The following is a 27,057-nucleotide window of genomic DNA, read 5'->3' on the forward strand; positions in this document are numbered from 1 at the left end:
AATCAGAAAAGCTAAACGTGAGCTTCAGATCTCACCGTGGCTAGCTGGCATCTTGCTCATCCTCACGTTCCCCGTTACTGTCATCCCGACGAGCCGTTCCCTCTTCGTTTGTGAAGCTCTCAGTTGTTTTGGTTTTGTATAACTTTAATGTATAGCTCACCTGTTGTTGATGTTCTCCGTTTCTGTGTTTTAATTTGTTGAGAAACACTGTGTCGTTTAATAGAATGTGGATGAAAATATGTGAAAAATTTGTAAAGGTTTACACACTTGCGCACACACGCGTGCTCACACAACAAATTACTGAAAAGGGACGATATCAACATTTAATGCACTAGTAGCTGTTTCCTAGACAACACACTTTGCGGTGCATGAGGCGATAGTAGAGTAAGCATGTTAGTCTAGGTCAGCCTGCACCCTCCTGTAGAATACTCAATGGTGGATCACTGCACACACATACAGCCGTACCATATCCTTCTGCAGTGTTATATATCGGTTGCTGGTTCCTTATTCCCGTGACCTGAACTGTTAAGGTCAGGAGTACTGCACTACTATATCTGCAAGCTGCAAACAGTCATGTGATCACTGTCCAAATGTGTAGATGGAGTCGCTCTCTGGCACCAGGCGCAGTATGATATCAAAGGAATGGGTCCCGACCCCACTTTTCTAGAACTAAGAGTGAAAATGTAAAAGAAAACATCAAACGGACAATAAAGTTTTTGCATCTAAACAGTCCCTGAGTTTATTTAAAAGGGAACGCTTCATCAGTCAGTGCGGGGTTATGTTTCGGCCCCTGTCCCTGAACATGAAGCGCTGCTCTGGGATATTTCCTAACATGGTCACCTTCACTGAAACTCTCCTCTCTGCTTCATATAATCATTTGTCAAACTCTGCTTTGCAGCACATTCCCACCACAGAGCTCAATCTGGATCTTTGTCACCAGTAAAAATAACTTCTCAGGCCGATTCTCCCCGTATGCTTAATTTTCTCCCCAACTTTTGCCTCTGGTTGTAATAATCTGACAAGGAATAAGTAAACCAAAGGGGGGAAGCTGTCAACAATTTACAAAAAAGAAGCAAAACCAAGAAATAAATTTAAAAAGAAGAAACTCACTTCTTAAGGTGCTGATTTAAAGCTGCACATATAAATGTGTTTAGATCAACTGACTGCTGAGTCAGAGAATTATCTTGGACTCTGTCGTTTCTGTTCTTTTCGGTTGTGTGGGCACAACTTTCATGGTTTGGTTCACTGTTTTCAACAAAAAAACAAGCCGCAGCCAGGTAAAGACAGTGACAAGCTGGTGAACATAGTGGAGCATTTAGCTGCCAAAAAGCCAGATATTCTCCTCAGGAGCTGGTGGAGACCAAAAACAGAGCTAAAAAAGAGTCATTACGAGGCTTGCATTCATCGGCTAAATACACAATTATTTGCTAAGATGTTAGCCATGTTATCTTAATATAGTAAGGTGGTAATATGTCAAATATTGCATTTACATTGTTACATCATTTTAATATTATTACATGAGTATTCAGTATAACATACATTACATAGAGTACAGTAGCTGTAGTGTAGTTGAGGAAGGTGTGGTGACCAGACGAGCTGATATTTGTGAGTTGACTGAGGCGATGAAACAGTTAATCAACTACATGGCTGCTCCAGTGACGGAAAGTTAATCAACAACTTTTCTGATAGTCGATTAATCGTGAAAGAAAGAAATCATGTAGAAAAATGTGTTGAACATTGGTATTTGAATATCTAGGTTTTGGACTCTTGGTGAGACATTTAAAGATGTCACCTCGGTATTTTTTTTATTATTTGCAACTAATGATTCAATGACCAATCAGAAAGATGATCAAAAGAATGAACACCCACCACTAGCTGTTGCTGTAGGCTCCAGTTTGAGCACAGAAGTCCATTAAAATACCATTCAATGAATTAAAGCTGCATCTGTGAACTCACTCACTGTGCAAAAAGAGGCTTTTTTCACATAAATAATGCTCGACTGCCTGCTGTGAGCTGGCAGGGGAAGACAATGGGTGGCTTTTAAATGGTATCAGTGTTCCTAATGTCATTACCACGTTACTAAATTACCACCTAATTGAGTTTTACCTTCTCATTTGCGTGCACTCACATGTACAGACTTACACCCACCATCGTTTTGTCACCACAAGTTGTGAGCAAGCTGTAAATTCACATCATCTCCGCTTTCAGACGGAGAAATCGCTCGCCGCCTGCCTTTCCCGTAGCTTTATTGTTCGTCACTCGATCAGGTTCAATCTCACCTGCCTCCAGAGCCAAACCAAGGGTTGACATGTCGCCCTCCTCTGCTAACCAATTACACAATTACAGCGTGGGATGGGTTTCTCGTTTCAGGCAGCTGACAGAGGTCATTCATTCTGCCCAGCCCTCCTCAGCTCAAATCAAAGGACAGCAGCACAGAGTGGGTCTGCTCTTACAGCAGGGAAACACTCGGCTGGAAGCTGCTTGAACACAATCGCTCACCAGCTGCAGATATGATGCTTTTTCCCTTTCTCTTCCTCATCGTCTTCACAGGTAAGACTCTATATGAGCGTGTTTGAGGTGCGTTTATATGTGAGGAGACAGCAAAGTGTCATCGCTAACTTTAGCTGCAATTAACTGCTCTTTGTCAGCCAATTAAGAATATAACAACATAAGAAAAGAACTTGAAAAAGAATGAACTAAAGCTAATTTAAGCATAAAAAACATTGCAAAAACCTAAAAAAATAAAAAGTAAAATATCAGTCTTAAAGGGGCATTAACGCATGTTTTTAGTGTTAGCGGAGGAACCCTCCTCTGAGAAAGTGTGCAGTTATCAGGACATTCTGGACTACCTGAACCTGACCACCGATAACGGAGCGTTTAAACTGACCCGGCCTGTTCTGGATCACACACACCCCACCATGGTGGAGCTGGACATCATTCTCTTTGCCATCCTGGCTGTGGTAGGTGCCAGATTACTGTGGTGGTTTATGATTTATCTGCTTTTGTGGCATGCAGAGTGACACAGTTTGTGTGTGTGTGTGTGTGTGTGTGTGTTACCAGATTGAGAAAACCCAAACTTTCATTCCTTTCATCTGGGCAACAATGGTGAGTGAATCCTCCCCTTTTGACCATTTCAAAACAACACTTGTTTCTTCTGTGACTCTCAGCCAACACTCTGATTGGTCACCTGTTGTTGAAATTTGCCTGTAACGCCGTCTCTTATATTTCTGGAAATTCACCTTTAACTTTTAGATGTGGAACAATGAACGCATCTCCTGGGACCCCACTCAGTTTTGTGGAATCACTCAGATTGCAGTTCCTAGAGACATGCTCTGGAAACCGGACCTGTTCTTCTATGAGATGTGAGCCTGCAGCTCACACAGACACACGGTCGAGATCGTATAAAGACGTGCAAACACAAAAACTGACTTTAGAGGAAAAGATAAACACTTTGGGAAATAAGCATTTTCACTTTCTTGGGCATGTGCGTAGCAAAAAAGAAATACTAGTCACTAGATGTAACTCCAGTTCTATGAGTACGTACAAAGCCCCCTCTTCTTATATTTTAATTCGGAAAAATAATTTACATGTAGCAGTGTTGTGCAGTGTTTGTTATGCAGTGTTATGCATTTAACTCAACCCAACTGACGACCTAATAAAACGTGTCTGACCCTAAATTTGGGAATGGCTGCTCTAGACATGATCCTGTAGTCTTTATGCTTGCAAGGCTAACAGGCTGCTGGCTGTAGCTTCACATTTGTCATCCAGACACGAGTGTGGTATCAGTCTTAACTCTCTGCCAGAGAGTGAATACGTTCATTACCCACAATGTCGAAGTGCTTCTTTAAAGGGGAGATAGAAACTGCCGTATGTCATCCAAAAAAAAAAAAAAAGAAATTAAAGCTAACTAAGCCGAGGAGATGATGGAAAACAGATTTGAAATAAGTGAACAAACTGAATTAATTCAAAGGGAAGGGACCTGGATATTTGCTGATGCCACACACCCTTTGTTTGTTTGGTAAATGACCTCACTGTGTGCTCATGTTTATTAGTGGTACACACATTAGTTTTTATGCTATTGTTAAACGTAATAAAGAGCAAACGCAAAATCTCGAGGTGGCGACAGGAGGAGCTCCATCATCTATTGATTCGGTTCATGATTAATGTGACTTAAATGCTCCACAAACATGCCATGAACAGATTGTGTGTGTTTGTGCGATGTCTCAGGATACAGAAGGACGACTCGCCTCTGAATCCCTACATGCAAGTGTCCTACGATGGGATGGTGACTTCAGAGGAGGACATGAAGGTGGTCAGCACCTGTCAGATGGACGTCCACAAGTTCCCTTTTGACACACAGAGGTGCAACATCACCATCGGATCTGCAGTGCACTGCGGTGAGCGAGGGAGAGCGTGTGTGTGTCCTGTGAACTCAGTGATGTGACCGACATGTTTTCACCTCCAGCTCGCTCCACTCACATCTTCTCTTCTCACCTCAGTCACTGAAATCCGGCTCACTCCTTTCTCCAACTCCTCTCGGGTCACGCAGTTTTCCAGAGAGGTGATGAGGACGCAGGGAGAGTGGGAGTTCCTCCAGCTATCCGTCACCACCACCAATTTCACCTTCCACGGCAAATACTGGGAACAGCTTGTATACACTGTACGCAGCAGACGGGTGCCAAATTAAAGGAGAGACCTGAATGCATGAGTGGAGAAACACAATGAATGCAGATGCTTCCAGACAGAGAACCAGGGATCACTGGAGGGTTTGATGCATGCAATATGTTACTGCCTTTGCAATCACCAGATCACAGCCCAGTTGAACGTCTATGGGAGATTTTAGAGTGTTTTAGAGTGATTGATCTTTGTTGTCATCCCTCCAGGAGAGTCCAGGCAATTGTAAAATCTATGCTAAGAGCTGTGCTGGAGGCTTGTGGTGTCCAAACACCTGATTACTACACTTTATGTTGGGCTTTCCTTTAACTTGCCACCCACCTATAAAGTCTTGTTTTAGGTTTAAACAAAATGGTAACTCTCAAGAGAAACCAAAACAAAGTCGTGGCCTCTAATTTTTTATTTGTGTTCTCAAATTGCTTAAATTATGCATCACTCAAGTAATTGGTTTTACAAATTAGGGTTCTTGAATTACTTAACTTTGCTCTTGTTTTCCAAATGTGTCGCACAAATGAACAGGACATAAAGTTAAACAACATCAGTTTTACAGGATACTTAACTTGTGCTCAGGCACTATGTAATTCGTGCTCTCCAGTTTCTTAATTTGTGCTTTCATATCAAAAGATTGGACGTGCAATTTAACAACATAACTGAAGCAATATTGTCCATTTTAAGAATTTTAGAATTCATACTAGAATTCTTTAATTCGTGCTCTCGAATTACAAATTTGTCCTCTCAAATTTATATTCTGGGTGTACAGATATACTGAGCATAATGTCAACAGCATCATCAGTTTTACAAATTCCTGATCTGGAGTTCATGATTTGAATTAAACTATTCAAGCTCACAAGTCATGAAATGCAAGTTTCTTAATTTGCGCTAAATCTATGTTCTCATATTAAGAAACTGAGGATGCAAATTAACAAAACACAATCTAACCACACTGTCTGTTTTACAAATTACATAATTCTCAAATTACTTAAGTTTATGATCTCGATTTATTTAATTTGTGCTCTTATATTAATAAATTGGCAGAACATAATTGAGACAATGTTGTCAGATTAAAAAATCCTTAATTTGTGCTCTGGAATTGAATAATTTGCTCTTGAATTATTAGTATGCAAATTAGCAGAACCTAATGTTTGTTGATTTACTTTTTTTGTGCTTACATCTATAAAAAAAAACATCACATAAAAATAACCTTCCTGTTGTCATCTGGTCGATCTGGTCTGACCCTTGGACCTGTTTTCCTAGTTCACCATGAGGAGGAGGCCCCTCCTCCATGTCATCAACTTTCTGCTGCCCATTCTGTTCTTCCTGAGTCTGGACCTCGCCTCCTTCTTCATCTCAGACCATCGAGGAGAGAAGCTGGGCTTCAAAGTCACCGTGCTGCTGGCCATCTCTGTACTGCTGCTCATCCTGAACGACATCCTGCCCTCCATGTCCAACGAGACTCCTCTCATAGGTACAGTTTTTAACTGGAGTGTGATTCACACCGTCAGGAGAGCCAGATACCAAAACAAAAAGTAGTTATTGCCTGTTTCCTCCTCTCAGCCACCTACTGCATTGTGATTTTTGCTCTGATGCTGCTCAGTCTGCTGGAGACCATCTTGGTTACGTATCTCATGGAGAAAGACAAGGAGACGCTCAGGGACGACTGCAAGGACAAGCAGGAAAACGGCAAAGTCGCAAACTGTAACTCAGGTGAAACCCAGATCACAGACAAGAGCAGTTCTCACACAGTTTTATCAGATGCCCCACGAATGGAAATGTGTTGGGGAATTTTCTCGCTACTAATTATAGTTTAAGTCTATAATCTTAAAGGCCTTAAGGCGAATCATCTATTTCCATGCATCATCCGTAACTCTGTGGGATAATAACAGGAATAACAGATGCAACATCTCCTTTAAAGCTGTTTAAGTAAGAGGGTACCACCACTCTTTCATACTGAGTCACCAAAAAATAATGAAACAGAATCATTCATCCGAAACTATGTTTTCCAGGTTAATCGTGAATCATATCACCTCTACAATCATTCTTGTGACAAACCTGCTTTGTGCTTTCAGAGGAGAAAAGACGGACCTGCTGTTCGTGCATCTGCAAAGTGTCTGATGGTGAGAAACAGCATGAACTGCTGCCTGTGGCTGAAGAGGTAAAGCATTACAGGTTCAGATACAGGATTATTATCGCAGGCCAGGTGGACAGCAATCATCATGCAATTATGCAACATCTTTATGTCATTAAACACTAAAAACAATATTTTCATAACAGGTTAAAAACTGGGCTCGGGAGTCATTAAAAGCCTGTTCATCATCATCATGTTCAACATCTTAATACATTCAAAACTGTGAGCAACCACTTTTTCCATGATTTATAAATCTGCGCTCCACTCCCCCAGTATCATACTATTCTCAATTTAAACTGCCACCATGTTCGAGACACACCAGAATATCCATTTGAGAGTAGAAATGCAGGAAACTCAGCCTCTCGCGCCCTCTTCTTCTGCGCCGAAGTGGAGCATTAGCTCCAGCTGTTTGTCTCCGTGAACGACCTGCTAATATTCACATTGCAGGAGTGGATGGAGAAGAGCATTAATTCACATTTTCCTTTGCCAATTTTCTGGAAATTTGGTTAAAACATCCACTTAATTTGGATGGCAACTCACATACATGCTTTTAACATCTTAGGATGCCTGATTCTACCTGTGAAGAAGCAATAACTCGGCCTGTAAACATCCTTCATGATAACACTCCTGTAACACTTGACGATTTTGTCCACCTGGCTCGAAATTATCTGTCTAAACCGGAAAATAGACCCACTCTAACATGACTATGACTGTTGCTGTGTGCAGGTAAACAACAGCATTCAGTCAGGAGAGCCTCACGTATTGCTGTTGATCCTGGAGGAGCTGAAGGAGCTGCAGAAAGCTCTGAATCTGCACCTCGGCTGCAGAGAGGAAGGAGGGAAGTCAGTCCAATGGGCTGCAAGAATCAACAGAGCTTTCTTCATGTTCTACATCACCACCGTGTCGCTCTTCGTACCCCTAATCTTCATGGAATGGATGTAATACCTGTGTCTGTATTGTACCTTTTCGTCAACGCGTGATGTAAAAATGTCGTGTTGTGCTTATAAAAGCACAAATTCTGTGTTTAAAGTATCAGGTTGTGAATTTGTTTTATGTGGTTTCTCTACAGAGGGCAGTTCAATGCATTGGCTTTCAATATGCTTGACAGCAATTGTGAATTTGTGATCAATTTGTTGGCTGAAATAAATGAACTGGACCTGAAAATGTTTTTAAATAAATAAACACGTTGACCATCCACTGAAGAGTCAGCATTTACAAACCTGCAGATACACGATGGTCGATTGAATATTAAAGAAAAAAGGCTGAGATAATCGTATAAATGGAGGTGCAGCTGTGCCTGGTGGTGTATGATGTAGGAGATGAATATTTCCCTGAGCGTGCGCCTCAGGTTGGTCACGACCTCCTCCCAAAACCATGTAGAGACAAATCTAACCCAATCGAGTATTTCACATTATCTGTCCAGTCACACAAACAGATCTTCCCCACCTGTCCTGTTTCAGTCCGCTTTTACCTCACAGCTCGTCTGTCACTCAGACTTTAAACCAATCATCTGTCCTCACCGGCCTCAATGTTACCAACACATCATCAGAAAGGGGACTGGTCCATCACTTTGTCCACCACAGCATGGATCTGGTGTGTTGCAGCAGGAGGCAGAGAGCCATGCACCATCATCACTCAGGCTGCGACAGCGCCTAGAAAAAGTCCCTGTAGGACTTTGACATGTCTTCTTGTTTCATCACATTGAACCTTGATTTGATTTGTTTAAGCTATGCTGGCGGTCGTGGCTCTATAGGCTCTACAATAATCCTGGTCATCTGTTATTCTTTCTCTTAGCGCCTCCACCAGGTCAAAATTTCAATTTCTCCAGTACTTTATGACCAAGTTCCTGCAAAAGCAAAGCCATTCCCCTCAGCTGTACTTTAATCAGTCCATTAACAAATGCTAGCATGCTAACATACTAAGCTAAGATGGTGAACATGGTAAAACATCACCATGTTAGAGCGTGTTGGCAAATGGTTTTAGCACTCACTAGCATTCATTCATAGCGTTGTTAGCCAGAAAACGGTCGCTCCAAAGACAACAGTGAGTAATAACATGCATGGATGTTATTAAAAACGTGCACTGACCCCATGCACGGATAGCTGCAGCAGGAATAGAAAGCAATGTGTTTGCTAGACACAAATAATCAGAAAATGTTATGTGTAAGTAAATTCGCGAATTGACAAGTGCTTTTCCATTAGCCTTTAATTTACTTTAGGAACCTAAATATACAGGAAAATAAAAGTACAAAGTACTTTTCTAACCCAGTCATTCCATAAATCTAACCAAACATAAACCATAGTGCTGTCAAATTATAAAATTTACTTTTTTTTCTTTAATTTTGGACAAAACAACATATTTTGTCTTATAACTTGGAATCGACTTGGATTCGACTCTTTTAAAAGCAGTCAGTTACTGCAAGAAAAAAGCTGGATTTGAAGGGCACCTTTGACGGATCCAACGGTGATTAATTATGGAGGTCAGATGAGACAATTACTGAATTATTATATCACTAACAAAAGTGTAATTGCTGTAAAAATCAGATCTTAGGTTCTTATGTTGATCAACAGAAAAATACTTGAATTAAACATGAAAATATTCAACTTTTGCTTTCTTCCAACTGCTTCCTGTTTCTCTTCATACTGTCATGAAAATTATGTTTAAGAAAAGTGTTTAATCTCTTATCTGTCATGCCATCATTGTTGAGGACAATCCCCGTCACTTCCTCCACCTTCATCCCAACAGCGTCCTCTGACAGTGTCACTGCACCGCCACAAGGTGGTGTGCTCTACTTTTCGACAGACTCAGCTCTGAATGTTCACATTCTTCCTCTGATCAATAAACTGGCAGCTCAGATAATTCTGCCTCCAAATGCCAAGTTTGATCTAATTACCTCATGTTACTCATAACCTCCCACGCTGATATAATAATCATCACTTAAACATCTCAGCAGGAGAATCACCCACATCAACATCATTTAAATTCTACATTATTAAAACATGTGACAGCTCTGTCATATTCAATGTTACCAACTCTCTAATGGACTGATTTATACATTGTGATGTATATCCTCATTTAATTTCTACTTTTAATTACTTTTCTTAATTTATGTGCTGCTGCAACGCCTGAATTTCCCTTTCGGACACCAATAAAAGCTTATTTTATCATCTTAGTTCTTCTCACTGACTGCAATGTATTTTTTTCTGGATGCGTGGGATTTGTGTGCTAAATGCTTATTAGCTGCAGCGGCTGTACTTACTTTAACCATGAAACAGTCATTACAGCCCATTTTTGTCTCTCCTCCTGCTGTGATGATGCTCTGGGAGTGACCACAAGCTCTGGATGGCTGTCAGACTAATGACATTATTTAAAAAAAAAAAAAAAACAATAAGTGATGTGTGATTCAGTTTGCCCGGCCCTCTTCCATTACGAGGGAGTGCTATTATTACCGCAAGAGGCTTGATGACATTTCCAAAGTGAGAGGACAGAGACACACATTAACTGCACAGCCCCCTCGCCGACAGGTGTTGCAGTCATGATGCTTACTGGCTTCCTCTTTCTGCTCTTCATCACAGGTAAGCTTGGACGAGGCTAAACTCTTTTCCTGATCAATGCTGTGGTTTGCTAATTTAGTCAAACTGCTTTTTCTTTTTAAATGTGGAAAACTTAAAGAGTAAAACATGGAAAGCCACGCTGGCTTTCACAGCTCCTCTGCGATGTGTTTACATCTGCATGTGTGTGCTTGAGTTGGGATCACGCTGCTGAAGTTAAGAGTTGCTTGTTGGTAAATGTGGATTCCAGGTTTTCCACTTTTTTTTCTTTTTTTTTTTTTTTGCTGAAATAATTATGTGTTTAAATCCAGATTTGATCTGAAAATCGTGCTGCTGACCCTGACCAACAACACGCAGCTGGGCGACAGAGCAAATGTGTCTCGGTTGGAGAGCCCCATTTAAATTTGAACGACTGTAAAAATGCTCATATTTGAAAATCATTAATGGACCGAGAAGATAAAACGCTGCCTACGCCTTCCTCGTAATGGCCTTTCAGTGACCACAATCCCTGGATATTACTGCTGATATTTGTGAGCTGGTGTTGCTCATGGTTTGATAATCATTACAGAAGTAGTGGCTACCAACCCACAGAGACTGATGTCTTCTAAATTCTAAGTAATTAAGAACACATACAATAAATCTGATCCAGGCGAACATAATATAACATAAGAAATTCTGATGTAGAAGAAAAATTAATAAGAGCACAGAAATCTGCATGTGTCCTGCTTTTATTTTACTCTTAAGAATAATCTCTGTCATGGAGAATGTGTCTTGGTGTTTTTGCCGTAGATGGGGTGTCCCCTGAGCGTGACTGCAGTTATCAGGATGTTTTAAACCACCTGAATCTGACCAGAAACAATGAGTTGTACTCCATGACCCGGCCTGTTAAAAACTACAAACGGCCAACATCGGTATCCCTGGAAGTGCTGCTCTACGCCATTCTAGATGTGGTGAGTGGTCAAAGCTTTATTCGGCAGATTTTCAAATAGCAGTTATTATGTCCGTTGAAGAGGAGGTTGTTTTGGTCTTATTTGTCAGAAGAAGAGGCCTCTCCATTCAGAATTACTTCAACTGGTTGCAAATTCATGTAACAAATTGCCCGCACTCTTGAGCATATCAGGCAATTGCAACCAAATTTGACAAAATGACGCAGGAACGATTGATGGTGCTTGACTCACAGGATGATGTCCCACAAGGGCAGAAACTACAGAAACTGTGGAGTTCAGAAATAATGACACATTACAACGGAACTCTTGTTTAATTCCTGTTCACTCATATGTGCTTTGTTGCATGTTCATGACGTCTTTTGCCCTAATCCCATCAGGAGAGGAAAAAAAAAATATTTCAATTTGCTTCATGGTTTATTAAACATATTTTATGGTCTTTGTGTGTAAGAGGTAAAAATCTGCAGAAGGCAGAACAAGATGTGTTTTGTCTTTCTTGCTTCTTGCATGTGCTGCTGCAGCCTTTAAGTTAATCCAACAACATTAAATGTTGCATGATGGCGAAACATAGGTCCAAGCTTGCCATCATGACACAACATTTTAAAATCCATCAGAGTAACATACAGTGATGTGAAAAAGTGTTTGCCACCTTCCTAGTTTCTTGTATTTTTGTATACAAGTCACATTAATTGTCTCAGGTCTTCAGATAGAATATAAGATAAGCCAAACACAACCTGATTAAACACAAAATACAGTTTTTTAAATGCTCATTTTATTTACTGATGGTAAAAAGTTATCCAACACCAACCGCACTTTTTGTGTGAAAAAGTAATTGCCCCCTTAGTGATTCAACTAATGAACCAAACTGAATTTAAAATTAGATTCAATTAGAGGAGACACATTCAGGCTTGATTACTGGCAGCCCTGTAGAGACTTGCCAAAAAACACATTGATGACCCCGAAACCTTTTGGGATAAAAGTAAAGATAACACAGCGTTCCTCAGTAAGAACATCACACAGTACCGACAGACGAAACATGGTGGTGGTAGTGCGTTTATAGTGTTTATAGTCTTTTGAATCTGTCAACATGTTAGCCCTGTCAACAGGGAGGTAAGCTAATGAGCTAACAAGCTTGCTAACTGGCTGCTAGCTTGCTACTAGACTGTGAGTAAGCTCATTTAGGAAACCAAACTTTATTTTGATTATTGACAGTTCATAGCGAGCAAGGATTAAACGTTTCCCTGTTAATGTTCAAATGCGTCCACACTTAGGTGACAGCACTAAGTTTGGCTTGTTAGCTGGACTACACTAGCGATAGGCTAGTGGGCATTACTTACTCTTAAAATTTTGATTTAGGTGCTACCTTATTCATGTGTTTACAGCAAACTCAATTACCAAAATGCTGCTTTATCAAAACTGCTAGTTTTGCTAGTAGTTTTACAGATAGATATAGCAATAACAAGCCATAATTTTAGCATGTTAGACTAGCCATGCCTCGTCTGAAGCGTTGCTCTGGCTGGATTTATTTTCAGACTCATTTCTTTGTTTACAGGTTGAGAAAGAGCAAAAATTCATTCCTTATGTTTGGACTGTCATGGTGAGTTTTGTCAGTAGATGATGAAGACTGAACCTTTTGACAAACCTGGTTGGGAAACTCAAATTTAAAGGAAGACCTAAATGGTGTTAATTTATTCCCCCCCTCTCACTTCCTGTTTTTGACCTTTTGTTTTCCTCTGCAGAGGTGGCACAACGAATACATCTCCTGGGATCCAAATCAGTTTTGTGGAATTGATAACGTTTCTCTTCCAAACGAAATTTTGTGGAAGCCAGATCTCACAATTGAAGAAATGTAAGTGTGACCATATTAGCATGCGCCCACATTAACACATACACACACTATGCGCAGTACATATATTGATTTTTTTTTAAATTGACAAATAATTAAGAGCATATAATTCACATATTTAGACAAATGGCTTTCAGATTCTCATGAAAAAGCCGAAAAACATCAGTGTCATATTTTCCTGACTTATTTCTATTCGAGTATCTTTGCTATTTTCATAAATTTGCACACTCTCAATGACAGGGCATTACACAATACATGATGCATTTGGATGCCAATACACTACTTTTCATTGCTGGCCCCCATTGTAAGGTAACAGCATTTAACATGTTTTAAAAGTTGTCATTAAGTATGTTTCCATCCACATGTTTTTTTGCACATTTGCAATTTGCACACAAATAGCCAGAGTGGATGTATAGTAGTGGGTGGAAATGTGCAATAATTCACATTTCTTTGCTGATTTTCTGAAAATTAGATTAAAAATTGTGCTGCTAGGCAGATACATATTAAAGAAGCAGTATGTTTAGGGAGATTTACTGGCAGAAATGGGTTATCGAATTCATAAGCATGTTCTCATTAGAGTATAATCACCTGAAATAAGAATTAAGCGGATCAGATGTCAGTAATGACGTCCACATTAAACCCTACATAAAAATGATTTGAGTATAGTGACATATACAGATTATGAATTTGGGAAAAACAGAGCACTGGTATTAGGCGGGCATCAGTGCAGCAGGAGTTATTAAAGAGTCCTGTCACATGTTTCTGTGTGTTCTCATACAGGACAGAGAAGGACAAAGCTCCACCGAGTCCTTATCTCACCATCAACGATAAAGGTGATGTTGAAGTCCAGGATGACCAGGTGCTGGTCAGCACCTGCAGGATGCACATTTACAAATTCCCCTTCGACATACAGAAGTGCAACCTCTCCTTCAAGTCTGTCATACACACCGGTGAGAGCAGGATGACTTACAACCACTTTTGCTTTCATTTGCTCCCATAGAGAGCTGGGGTGCGGTGAGCAGAGAGTTTACAGAGGAGATGGCTTTGATAGAAGTGTGTAACTGAAAAGTAACAGGGGTTCTAACGGTAATACTGCCTCAAATTCAAAATCCTCTACACAGCACACACAGTATAATGCAGCTAAAAAATTAAACAGGGGCTAGCTGTACACCAAAGAAACTTAGTTCTGGATCTGCCTAAAATTAAGCACTTTCTGCAGGTGGAGGAGCGAACCATGCATGAACAAATGAGCCTGATGAAGCAGATCTTCCACTTCAAGAAAATGCTCCAATGTCCATCAATCCTAAACTGGTCCAGAGCTCAGTTTCCTTGTTCTGGAGTAATTCTTATCAGTCAAAATAGACAATAAAATGATTTCTGCCTCAGAAATTCTAATCTTCAGCCCAACTTCTCACCACTTTCTTGCAACTGTGACCCACAACAGCTTTCTAGATAATGCTTCCTTGTGTGAAGACATGTCTTTTGTTGTGCTTTTGATTGTTGACCAGACTTGAACACGAACCAGAGAGACAAACATCAGTTTGCAGGCTACATTAGTTACATTAGCTAGCTAGTCAGCTGTGGTGCATTGACCCACCAAAACTTGCATGCTTTATTCTAACATAACCTCACCTCTCCTGGGGTCTGCCCCAGCTGGCTTGGCTACGAATCACCCGACTCACTGTCTCCACCACACGCCACCAGATTCCACCACTTACCGTCCATTCCTTCCTTGGCATTTTACCTAAAGCAACCACAGCTACCAGTACTTTTATCTCCAACCTCAGCCAAGGAAATTCGGCTCCATGCCAGCGACAACTCTTCAGAAGCCACAGAGTGGTCCCGCGAGGTGATGCGGACTCAGTACGAATGGCTCTTCATCAACATGACGGTTACAGACAAAAACGCCACTAATTTGGTCGACCAGGACATCATCGTTTACACTGTACGTATTACTAGAAACTGATGTAGGCAGGTAGACTTGTATCATCAAGGACTTTATTTAAGTACAGATTTAGATATCTGTAACTGTAGCTTCCAACTTTTCCTTCTTTAACTGATCTCAAAATATAAAAAGCCGCAAGCAAACATGAGTATTTTTTCTTGAGTGCATTTGAGTGTAGGACTTATACTGTAGTGTGATACGTTAAATGACTAGGCTACTTACTTTAACACTTCACTTCTTTTCACAGATCACCATGAAGAGGCGGCCTCTCCTCTACATCGTCAACTTCCTGCTGCCCGTCCTGTTCTTCTTGTGCCTGGACTTGGCCTCTTTCCTGATCTCAGACAGCGGGGGTGAGAAGCTCAGCTTCAAGGTCACTGTGCTGCTTGCTGTCACAGTATTACAACTTATTCTGAATGAAATTCTGCCTTCCTCGTCAGACAGGATTCCACTCATAGGTAAAGAAGTTCAGAGTCATTCCTTTATTGGACTGCACTAAATATGAGCAGGAACAGCACGTAGTGACTCAGTCAGTAGTTTTTTGTCTGCATTAACGATGCTGCCTGCCCCTCCCAGCGGTCTACTGCATCGGGATTTTTGCTCTGATGCTGCTGAGCCTCCTGGAGACAATTTTGGTGATGCATCTGATGGAGAAAGACTCCGCACCCCAACACAATGAGGCAATCAGGGACCACAGCCAGAGTGAGGACTGTAAAACACAGAGCAAAGCCAACATCCACAGCTGTTACGGAGGTGAGACCAGGAGCCAGTTGCACCAACCTGGTTACACATAACTTAGGTGTCTGTAATTGTTAGCAGTTCTTATGCAGAGATAAGTTTTTTCAGGTATTTTTAAACCTAATAACTGCAACAGCTGAACAACTGGCCAAACTAGCCTGTGACTACCTGACACATTAACTCATTTAGTTAGGTTGAAGAGAATAAGCAGGAGCTCATACAGAACATGGTCGCCAATCTGAAGCGATGTGATCAAAAACCTGCTTAAAAAAGATGTAACCTGGGAAGAACTTCCATCCATCCATTTCTATACACCGCTGAATCCTTTGCAGGGTCACGGGGCTGGAGCCTATCCCAGCTGTCTCTCGGGCGAAGGCAGGGGACACCCTGGGCAGGTCGCCAGCCTACCGCAGGGCTACACATGTAGACAGAGAACCATGCACACCACTCATTCACACCTACGGACAATTTAGAATCATCAATTAACCTCAGCATGTTTTTGGACTGTGGGAGGAAGCTGGAGAACCCGGTGAAAACTGGGAAGACCTTAAATATCTTAAATTATAAAACGTCATGCCAATAGCTTTAGACTAAATGACCAAACAAGGTAGGTTTTACACACAAAAGGATTAGCGAAAAGCCGATGTAGCCCAAACCTAAGGCCCTGCTATTATAATGTCTATATTTTTCTAATTAATTCGGTTTGCTAATTGTATTATTTTAAAACTGTCTTTGTGTCAAACATATCCTTTCAGACATGCCCAGATGGACCCAGTGTGCATGTATCTATGATGCATCTACAGGTGAAACTCCATCTGAGCTGCTTACTGCGGCCAATGAGGTTAGACTTAATCCACATCATAATGGACATAAAATGCTGGACGACAAATGTATCAACCGATAACGTTAGAATCGATTATTGTATAAACCGGTCTGCTAAACCATTTCTGCAGGGCAACAGCAGCAAGCTGATGGAGGAGTACCATCCCTTGGAGAAGCTCTCAGATGAGCTGAGGGGGATGGAGAAAACGCTGTCTCTGCTCCTCAGCAGCAGGAAGGAGGAGGAGAGGCCCGGTCACTGGACCAGACTGGCGAAAAAAGTCAACAGAGTCTTCTTCGGTTTTTATGTAACAGTGGTCATTCTGTTTTTAACGGTTATCTTTTTAAAATGGAACGGTGCATAGAGGATACGTAGCCTCCCTTTAGCCGCGCATGACGGCCACGTCCACGCAGATGGTGATGCTGCTGCGCCGCTGCTTGCCTTTGATAATGACCATCAATTATGACGATGACGTGATTTTTTTTTTCAACCCTCGTTCAGAAAGAGAGAGAACGCACCGGAAAACATTCTCCAAAAGATTTTTTTCATGTCTGTGACACATTTTACAGAGGTAGCTGTGCTTCCATCTATTGTTGAGCAAATTTTAAGCGTAATTCTAAGATGTTGCAAAAAAGATAAAACAAAGGAAATGCAAATTAGGCGTGTTTCCATCAACTAGACCGGAGTGAACAGTTAGTGGTATAAGCTAAGTTACGCATGGTTCTAATAAACAGCAGAAGAAGAATGTTGAAAACAGGAAAAAACATGAGTCTCCTTGGAAAGAGAGGTCTGCAGGAACTTGTTTCTTTGAGCAAAGTGTAATTGTTCTTTCATGTTAGCGAGGACTGGCCACGTTTACCTGTCGTTGCCACTACAAGCCATGTTTTACCCACATTATGGGACACAGCTGATCAGTCATGTGAGTTATGTTCACTGTGTCTTGCTGTGCTCGACACACATCTTGCATTGCCCTTTGTGCTCGCCGTAGCTGTTCAGATTTATTTGGTCCTTTGGTGTATTGCAACTACTTAGTGCTGTTGTTTGCATGTTTTATGCTGTGCTACATCTACATCTAACAAATATACACATTGTGAATTATGACACTGATCTGTTTGTATTGTAAAGTTCTAGAACATTAATATGGCATCTAATATTTACATGTCTTCAGCATGTAATGTGCACAATCTTTATGCATCACACACAGGTTGTCTCGATTCTTGCAAGAAACTTTGAACATATTATCATCATATCAACTTTTTAAAAGTAAATGCAATGCAGTTCACGCTGTTTGCTTTTGAGTACGTTATGTCATGACGTGTGGAATGACAGCTCTGTGATCTGTTGTATGCACAGGCTTTGAAAACATGTATCAGACTCTTCGTCTTGCTCAAATAAACAACTAAACAATATCTTTTCTGTCCTTCCACACACACACACACACACACACACACACAAATGCACACACACATTCCATAAGTTGCTTTACAGTTGGAGCACTTCTGAGGCTTGGGTCACCGTAGCACCATATTTATGCAATTTACACCAATAAGTGCGAGCAAAAAGTACTTACATGGCTTTGTAGACAGATGACAATAAGTTTCTGTGGTATAAATCACTGTCAGTTTCTGAATCAATTTTGATACATTTGGTGGATGAGTGGCATTCATGGTCCCAAGAGGATGAATTATAATAAGTTTATTGATCCACTGACTCCTCCTGTAGCGCCATTATCAGATCAAAATTCCAATCGCTCCAATACTTTGGTTTATGACCAAATATATGCAAGTACACTATTTTGCAAATGGTAGCATGCTAACATGCTAAACTAGGATGGTGAACATGGTGAACATTATTTCTGCACTGTCATTGTGGGCATGTCTAGACTCCTCGCCTTTTCCTACAGTTATGATTCACTGGCTTCTTCAAGGTGGCTGAGGGTCAAGGGTGTCATGGTATTTACAGCCATCCTTCATACCATAATGGAAAAAACCCAGAATGTCTCAGAAACTATGTTGAAATAGTTTCAACCAATGGCCATAAAGTAAACTCATAGTATTCTTAACTTACTCAGGAGGTTGTTTCTATATGGGGTAAAATACTTCCAGAACTAGAGGCTCCTTCTGCTTTGCAACTAAATAAAAGTGGTGAATTTGATGGACATGATGTTCTGTGGCAAAGAGGTGAAGAAACTGGGAAAAAACCTGGCGCAGTAACCAGTCACAGCTGTGATTAGTTGTATATTTACTCTAAATAAATGTAAATAGTCATTTATTCATATCTGTTTGACATAAGACTCCTTTCAGATGCAGTTCCTGCGCTGAACCACTTTACTAAACAGCCACAACAGTGGAAGCGAGATGTAAACTGCACTTAGTGTGATAGTAAAATTGATCCGCCTGCGGCTGACTAAGTGTTGAGGGTATTGGCAGTTCCTGGCAGCTTTGTTGCAATTGGTCTAATTCTAGCATTGCACTGACATTGAAAAAACAAAAGTGTTGTTGGTTGAAATTGCCCGACCCTCTTCCAGTGCAAGACAATGATACTTATTGCAGGACGTGGATGAGCGTTTGCAGTGCAGACCTCTAGCAGTGATGATGCTTGCAGCTTTCCTCCTCCTGCTCCTCTTCACAGGTAAGCTGAGACAATTCTGTATGATGCATGCAGGTGAGAAATATTCTGCAGCTCAGCTAAAATTATTATCACGTCTGATCATTCCTCCCGCTTGTTAATTTAATTAAACAGGCTTCTGCTGTGAAGTGTGTCCTGTTGACAAACTTAAATTACAGGGATGTCAGTGTTGTGCTAAAGTCATAAATGTAAAAACAAATTCTAAAAAAGCACATGAGACAAACAGGCTGTAAAATTACAGATATGCTCAAGGGACAGTTTCAGTGTTAAAAAATACATATACACATACTAGCAGGGCTGCTCTCAGCACCCCATAATATCAGAACTGCCCTTCTAGAATTGATCATAACACCTAATCATGCTGTGCAGGTAAGCAGGAGGTGTGTGTGTGTGTGTGTGTGTGCATGTGTGTGTGTGTGCATGGAAACATACTGAAAATAAAGACCTGTATACTCTCTTCTGTCAGGTGGAAGCACCTCCGGCAACTCAGAGCAATCAGAGCTTCTCGATGACCAACAAATGTCCCAAAAGAGCAATCAGACAAGTATGTACTCAAACAAAAACACCAAAAAGTGCATAGTCTGTATACTGCATGTGTGAATGTTTATTCTTATAGTCTTAATGACGGAATCCTTGAATCTGAAGATGCTGTTTTTTGAATTTTGGACGCTTTTGAAGCTGTTTTTGTTTGTAGTAATGCAGTAACTTAATGATATGTTACAGGCATAAACAGCAAACAGAGTAAACGTGGTCTCTTGTGATGCATTCGCACTGGCCTGGGTTCACGCTAAGGTTCCTGGCCTAATTATTATCCCAGTCCGGCCCTGGCTGGAGTTGAGTTGACAGTTGAGCTCCAGGCCTTGATTTAAGCAACGTGTAGCAGAGTAATCTTAAATGACTGCAAAAATGCTCACATTTAAAAATCCTTGGCGGATGAATGAGATAAAACCCCACAGCCCTGCCAATGCCCATCTCAGTGACCACAGTCACTGGATGCTGCTGCAGATATTTGTAAGATGCTGTTTTTCAGTTCAGAGGCAGTGGTTCTTCTAAATCATGCACAGTTAAGAGCTCCAAAAGGAAGTCTGATGTCCAAAGCACAAGTAAGAGTATGGAAGTCAGTATTTCTTTGTTCATTGTTTTGCCTCTGATAAAAAATGTGTCTTCATATTTCTTGCAGAGTACGAGGAGAACTCTGAGAGTAACTGTAGTTACCAGGCTCTTTTCAAGTACTTGAACCTGACCAAAAACAATGACCTGTACACCATGGTCCGGCCTGTTAAACACTACAATGTGACTACACTGATACACCTCAAAATGGTCATCTATGCCATCCTAGATGTGGTAAGTTTTAAATTTTCTGCCTTTTTTCTCTTTAATGCTAATGATTGTCTCCTCTGATTGTGTTTTTTTTAATCTTAACAAGAAATACGTACAGTGCAGCCAGAAGAAAGAATCCAGGCTTACACTCTGATCAGGTTAATGCTGCTGTATCCTACATTTGGTTTGCACAGATGTGTGCAATCTCCCTCTTACCAACCTGTCTGGCAACAGAAGCACCTGAAGCTGATCAGCTTAATTGTCTGTGATCAAGCTGAATGGCTGCTGGCAGATTTAGATGCAAGAAAGAAATAAAATAACTAAAATATGCACCATTTTTTATCCATTTATAGAGCTTTGTGGGTAGAATAAAGGGACGACAACCAGCATTTTGCCATAAAACCCTTTGTTGTAGAATGATAAATTAATCTTGTAATCTGTAAAATGCACAAACAATCAACAAGTGCTGTATGAATTCTGAGGTTTGCAAACTTTATTTTATATTAACATTAAATTAACATTGAATTTATTAATTGTGCTACTGGAAAGATTTCAACACACACTGTGCTTCTTTGCTCGTAGAGAGAGATCGACCAGAGTTTAGTTCTGTACGTGTGGATTTATATGGTGAGTTCTCTCTTTGTGATCATTCCCACCTGTTCATCTTCAGCAAAAACTCAAATTATTTCCTTTAAACTGCATCGTTTCATTCTTTCTCCTCCGTTCCTTCTTGCTTCCTGGTCCCCTCCCTCATTTTCCCATGTAGAGCTGGCGCAATTACCACATTTGGTGGGATCCAGACGATTTTTGTGGACTGAATCATGTGTTATTTCCTGCTGAAGTATTGTGGAAGCCAGATCTAAGTATTGAAGAGATGTGAGTTTGGATGTATAAGCATGCTCTCACACAGTATACCCACGGCTGTAAGTGGGGATGGAGCATCAGGTTACTGTTTAAAAATAACACAAAAAATGAAGCATTTCGATGCCAAAACATTTTATCTAATGAGCAATGAGTTCTAAAAGTCTGAAACAGTCAAAAGCAATTAAAATTAAACAAAGCCGCCAGTCGCTCCATCCTTTCAAACTCCTAATGACTTTGGTAATCCCCGGACTTTTCCTCGAGTGCCGCCACGAGGTTTGAGGTTTTGAGTGAAATGTCTTGACCACTATCTGTGTGTATGTACCCATGCAGGACAGAGAAGGACAAGGCCCCTCCCAGTCCTTATCTGAGTGTTACAAATGACGGTCTTGTCGAATCACGTAACGACGAGGTGGTGATCAGCACCTGCAGGATGCAGGTTTACAAATTCCCCTTCGACACTCAGATCTGCACCCTGTCTTTCAAATCCGCCTTACACTGTGGTGAGGCCTCAATGTGGTTCTAGAAGCTTAAATGTCTAAAATGTGCATGTTTGCATCATCTCTCATCAGATACCATCACATCCCCTCTTTATCGACCCGCTAAGAAACCTCACAGCATCCCTTTTTATTTTCCCACAGCGGATGAGATAAAGTTCAAAGTCCTCCTCAACACTTCGAAGATCACAGAGTGGTCCCGGGAGGTGATGCGGACCCAGTACGAGTGGCTGTTCCTCAACATGACGGTCACCAAAAAGACTGTCGATACTTTTGGCTATGAGCAAAGCATGGTCGTTTACACGGTGAGTATTTTTCTTAATACAGATACACAGATGTGGAAACTATATTTGTGTCACAGGTAAGTACTTGAGACTTCGACTTTGGGTTTAAGATTGTTCAGAAGCTCGTTGTATAGCTCAAACACACAAACAGTTGTGGAGTGAGATTATTATTGACATCGTCAGGTCGTGGGCCACCTGATGACTTATCTTTTAGCTCTGTTTTTGGTCTCTACCAGCTCCTGAGGGACAATGCCGCCTTTTTAGCAGTACAGTGGGTTTTTGGAGCCAAATGGTTGAAATGACACTATAAAAACAGTGCGAGTGACAGAGAGTTTTAATGATAGCAAATAAGGGAAGCACATGCAAGGGTTTACATAAAAACAAATGAATCAGGCAAACCTGCTGCCAGGCTAAGATGATACTGAGCAAACTATATAGAAAATCAAGGTACCACGAGGCGATGCCAGGGGAGATGGAGCCTACGGTTCCTGGGTGACCTCCAGCTCCAGCACAGCAACAACACAGCCCCTGCAGAGGCCCTGGACCATTACAACTACAACCGTTAAACTGCTACACAATGAAGTTCAGGAAAGCTGAGGAGAGCTGCAGACTAGATTCAGTATGAGTGACCAGTTTCAATTGTCAATTACAGACGCTTTAAGTAACTAAGCTGAAGGCTTCCTGCACCACTGCACACATGAGCGCCACGGTTTCCTCACGCAGTGTTAAAGAATATTAACCCTTTTTCACAGATCTCCATGAAGAGGAGGTCTGTCCTCTACATCGTCAACTTCCTGCTGCCCGTCCTGTTCTTCTTGTGTCTGGACTTGGCCTCTTTCTTGATCTCAGAAACTAGCGGCGAGAAGCTTGGCTTCAAGGTCACAGTGCTGCTCGCCGTCACTGTGATGCAGCTTATTCTGAATGAAATCCTGCCGGCCTCCTCAGACAGGATTCCACTTATAGGTAAAAAAGCTCTTAAAGGTCTTGCTTCTATTGAACGGCACTTCATGTGCATGAGCAGCACTTCCTGGTTTGTTCTTATTTGTCCACATTAATGACGCCGCCTTCTCTCTCCAGCGCTCTACTGTATTGGGAGTTTTGCTTTGATGATGCTCAGCCTTCTGGAGACCATTTTGGTGATGCATCTGATGGACAAAGACAACCAGGCAGAGGACCAAAGCTGGAGTGAGGACTGCGGGGACAAACAAGGCAAAGTCAGCTTCTATAGATGTTTCAGAGGTGAGATAAAGCATAGACTCTACAAACCTCTGGATCTAAACTCGCCGGTGTACACCAGGGGTTTTCAAACTTATCACTCAAAGGTCCACACCTTCAACGTACGAGTGGCGATAACAAAATAATATCTAATCAATTAGTCACATCTCTGATGATTCAGCCACCACTAATCCGAGGCAGATAAGGATCAGACAGTTAGTCCAGATCCACGTCTGACTCCGACGTCTAACAGCTACATTTACACCAACCACTTTCATCTTCATCATCTACAGCTGCACTGAATATTCAAGTCACAACAATTTAGTGATTAATAGAAAATGGTAGCCCATTCATGTCTTCATAGCTGGAGGTATTGCAGGCGTCCTCCACTACATCTGTGCGAGGGCCAAAGATTTTCCAAGCAGAAACTGTGGGGGCTATTATTGATCAATATTTTCACTTCCTGTGAAAAGATTTCAGTGTGAACAGACAGCTAAAAAACATACTTTATCCATAATGCTAACTGGATAAACTAGAAAATGCTCTCAGACCTCAACCAAGAGGGCAGTCAGTGCTTAATACAAACCCACAGTTAGAGTACCAACGAATGATGACAAACAAAAACGCTCAGTTTTAGACTCAATACAACAGTTGAACAATTAAAATAAATCAAAGTGATGTCCAATAAACAAACTTGATTCTCTGTGAGAATCTGCTCTTGTAGATCCGGTGGACTATCAATTATGGACTTTCTGGCTCATTGCCAGTCAGTACGCACTGGGCCTCTTTCATTGGGGAGCAACATTAGATGTGGGCATTTTTTGGTTCGTTAATATTCTGTGCGCTGGACGGGAAGCTTTGGCGGACCGGAGGTGGCCAGTGGCTCGCCAGTTGACGATATGGGCTGGTTCCAAATTGACTCGCCGTTCAGTCCGGTTCACTTTGAAAAGACCTGGCGTACACTTTCAGTTATGATTTGAAAACTTGCAGGTGCATTTACAACTTATGATACATACAACATATCCTTTCAGACAAGAAGAAGTGGACTAACTGTGGCTGTGTCTGTGATATGTCTGCTGGTGAAGCTCCTCCTGAACCGCTGTCGGTGGCCAAAGAGGTTAGAATGGCGTAACACTTTAAGGGTCGGTTCACCCAAATGAAGTGAGAAATGTTTGTAATTTGGATGAACCAACCCTTTTATTCTCATCTCAATGGACACACAAAAAATGTGTTAAATATAGCAGCTTGCTATTCTCATTAATCACCACCACTAAATCACCTCTGCAGGGTAGCGACAGCCAGCTGACGGAGGAGTCCTCTGCCTTGGAGAAGGTCACATGTGAGCTGAGGAAGATGGAGAAAACGTTGTCCCTGGTCCTCGACAGCAGGACAGAAGGAAGGAAGCCTGGCTACTGGACCAGAGTGGCTAAAACAATCAACAAGTTTTTCTTCATTTTCTATGTGGCAGTGGCCAGTTCGTTTTTAATTTTTATCTTTTCAGTGTGGAGCAGCGCAGCAGACGCGTAGTGCTAACGTTTAAAAACATTTTCACGTCTAACATTGACATTAGCACGTGTAGTTCAGCTCCATTGGTCTGGACCAAAGACAATAAAATACCATTGTTTGACACTGTGCATGTTCATTAATCTTCTACATTGTATTGCCTCCAACGCATCCTCACACCTAAACGACTGAATAGGTGAATTACCAGTGACTCCCATCAGGACATATCTGATTGTTGGAGGGTACCAGTGAGAGGCATACAGAACGTTCTTCATACCAGACCTTCATCCTCAAGCAGTTAACATTGTGAAACCAGTTTGCTTTGGTTTAAGCACCAGAACTACTTGGTTAGGTTTAGATAAGCTCATGGTTTGGGTTAAAAACGCAACTGTTACATACCTGATCTATGTAATTCTGGTGGTATGTGCATGTTCTACATACAAGCCGTATATTCTGTATTCTGTATTAGCCTGTGACACCAGTCCTACAAAGTTACACTAATATACGCTTTTGATTCATAATATGCACTATGTTCAATGGTTGGAATGCTAAACTACAGTGATTACAGTATTAAAGATTCATATTATCTGCTTTTTTGTTTTTATTCGCTCTTCCATGATAGAAAGCACATTTATTTATAAGACATGAGAATGTGTTGTTTCTTCTATGGCTCTGTTTAATGGTGTTATTCTACGCCAGCATTCGAACTACAGTCTGTCATCTGTTCTGAAAGCATGCATCAGACTTAAATGAATAAACGATGCAGACAAACCTTCCTCTTCTTCTCCTCCCTTCTTTCTATGTGCATTGTACAACCAGCAGCCTGCTTGAACAGATGTGGATTATACAGGTGGAAGACAGAGAGAAACCTGAATAAATGGAGAAAAGTAGAGGCGGAGGCAAAGCAAATTAATCCTAAATATAACAGCAAGAGCTACTTGATGTCACCAATTTTTTATTTTTATTTTTTTTACCTGCATGGGTCTCGTATTCTAAAAGAACTGGCAAGGTATTCCTGAGCTGCTCAGCATTTCTAGCCTTTTCCGTTGTCACACCGCGGTGAGGTTTGTCTCGTCTTGGGTTTTTGTCTTGTCATCCCCTGTTCTATTTTTTGAATCTAATTCTCCTCTCGTTTCAGAGCACTTGCCCTCCCTCATGTGTCACCGGTGCGTCAGCCTGATTACCCATTGTCTCCACCTGTTACCTATTACCCTCCATGTGTTTAAATGGTCTGCGTCTCCCTTGTCTCGTGCCAGTGTGTGTTTGTCCTTAGGTCGTATCACCCGTGCCTACTCTTGAACCACAGCCACAGATCATCCCTTCGTGTAAGCCATTGTTCCTCCTCGTGAGCGTTTTATGTTGATAAAGTTTCATAGTCTAGTCAGAGCTTTCTGTTCCTTTGTTAATTCCTCGTTATTCCAAAGTTCCCCTTAAGAGTGTATGCGTTGTTCTCGTTTCATAGTCCTTCTGTTTGTTTACTAGAAATTTCCTTATCCTCAGTGTGAGCGTTTTTTGTTGTCTTATCATAGCCTGTATATTCGTCTTTGCCTTTTCCTTCCCTTCCCTCCTAGCGAGCGCTTTATGTTCTAACCTCCCAGAGATATTGTGATAATCCTCCGTCTTTTTAGCGGAGCGTATTTTGGTTTGTAGTGGTCTATTCCCTGCGTTGAATAATTTTGATAGCCTTGTTTTGTTTCCTCCCTTTGGAGCGGTTATTAAGTTTCATAGCCTATATTCCTCCTCTTTGAGCGATTTACGTTATTCTAGTTATTTGTTTTGTTTCCCTAGACCACAGTCAGGTCCTCATAGTATTTGCCAAGAGTAATTTCACAGCTATTGTTTTCACGCCTGTTGAGGAGTCTTTGGCGAGTTGTGATTTAATAAACTCTGTTGCTGTGTACTCTGCGCCTGAGTCCTCTTTTCCAGTATCGGCCTGACATCCGTAGGCCATCTTGGATTTAAGACATTTGTGTTGCACTTACAATAGCTGGCCAGTGGGTGGCAGTGTAAGGGATGACGCACTAGCTTCCACTGTGGTCGTCGATGTTCAATATATCATTGAAACCCACGCATATACGAGAAAACATCTTTTGAATAGCTGTCCAC

At 41.3% G+C, this 27,057-nt stretch overlaps 3 protein-coding genes across 3 annotated transcripts; all 3 read left to right on the forward strand.

Moving 5' to 3' along the window:
* Window positions 1-2,780: 2,780 nt before the first annotated feature.
* Window positions 2,781-7,741, forward strand: LOC121625261 (5-hydroxytryptamine receptor 3A-like). Its single transcript, XM_041963343.1, has 9 exons — window positions 2,781-2,960; window positions 3,061-3,105; window positions 3,253-3,362; window positions 4,228-4,397; window positions 4,500-4,660; window positions 5,929-6,139; window positions 6,229-6,378; window positions 6,741-6,826; window positions 7,526-7,741. Exons 1-9 carry the CDS (start codon window positions 2,781-2,783, stop codon window positions 7,739-7,741), a joined length of 1,329 nt encoding a protein of 442 aa, XP_041819277.1.
* A 3,373-nt stretch (window positions 7,742-11,114) lies between these two features.
* LOC121625263 (5-hydroxytryptamine receptor 3A-like) lies at window positions 11,115-17,007 on the forward strand. Its single transcript, XM_041963345.1, has 9 exons — window positions 11,115-11,300; window positions 12,847-12,891; window positions 13,034-13,143; window positions 13,921-14,090; window positions 14,928-15,085; window positions 15,333-15,543; window positions 15,662-15,838; window positions 16,579-16,664; window positions 16,777-17,007. Exons 1-9 carry the CDS (start codon window positions 11,115-11,117, stop codon window positions 17,005-17,007), a joined length of 1,374 nt encoding a protein of 457 aa, XP_041819279.1.
* Window positions 17,008-19,234: 2,227 nt separating this feature from the next.
* LOC121625264 (5-hydroxytryptamine receptor 3A-like) lies at window positions 19,235-26,250 on the forward strand. The gene is made up of 12 exons (XM_041963346.1): window positions 19,235-19,274; window positions 19,738-19,815; window positions 20,452-20,615; window positions 21,174-21,218; window positions 21,358-21,467; window positions 21,786-21,952; window positions 22,094-22,254; window positions 22,986-23,196; window positions 23,311-23,472; window positions 24,480-24,565; window positions 24,736-24,922; window positions 26,225-26,250. Exons 1-12 carry the CDS (start codon window positions 19,235-19,237, stop codon window positions 26,248-26,250), a joined length of 1,437 nt encoding a protein of 478 aa, XP_041819280.1.
* Window positions 26,251-27,057: the final 807 nt, after the last annotated feature.

This window comes from Chelmon rostratus, chromosome 21 (genome assembly GCF_017976325.1).
Source record: "Chelmon rostratus isolate fCheRos1 chromosome 21, fCheRos1.pri, whole genome shotgun sequence".
Classification (NCBI taxonomy): domain Eukaryota; kingdom Metazoa; phylum Chordata; class Actinopteri; order Chaetodontiformes; family Chaetodontidae; genus Chelmon; species Chelmon rostratus.

Coding starts and splice junctions, on each gene's coding strand:
- LOC121625261 (XM_041963343.1), top strand. CDS start 2,781: ATGTTTTTAGTGTTAGCGGAGGAACCCTCCTCTGAGAAAGTGTGCAGT. Junction 6,140..6,228: donor CAACGAGACTCCTCTCATAG/GTACAGTTTTTA, acceptor TCCTCCTCTCAG/CCACCTACTGCATTGTGATT. Junction 6,827..7,525: donor TGCTGCCTGTGGCTGAAGAG/GTAAAGCATTAC, acceptor TGCTGTGTGCAG/GTAAACAACAGCATTCAGTC.
- LOC121625263 (XM_041963345.1), top strand. CDS start 11,115: ATGTGTCTTGGTGTTTTTGCCGTAGATGGGGTGTCCCCTGAGCGTGAC. Junction 13,144..13,920: donor GATCTCACAATTGAAGAAAT/GTAAGTGTGACC, acceptor GTTCTCATACAG/GACAGAGAAGGACAAAGCTC. Junction 15,839..16,578: donor CATCCACAGCTGTTACGGAG/GTGAGACCAGGA, acceptor ATATCCTTTCAG/ACATGCCCAGATGGACCCAG.
- LOC121625264 (XM_041963346.1), top strand. CDS start 19,235: ATGATGCTTGCAGCTTTCCTCCTCCTGCTCCTCTTCACAG. Junction 19,816..20,451: donor CCAAAAGAGCAATCAGACAA/GTATGTACTCAA, acceptor TATTTCTTGCAG/AGTACGAGGAGAACTCTGAG. Junction 24,566..24,735: donor CGCTGTCGGTGGCCAAAGAG/GTTAGAATGGCG, acceptor TCACCTCTGCAG/GGTAGCGACAGCCAGCTGAC.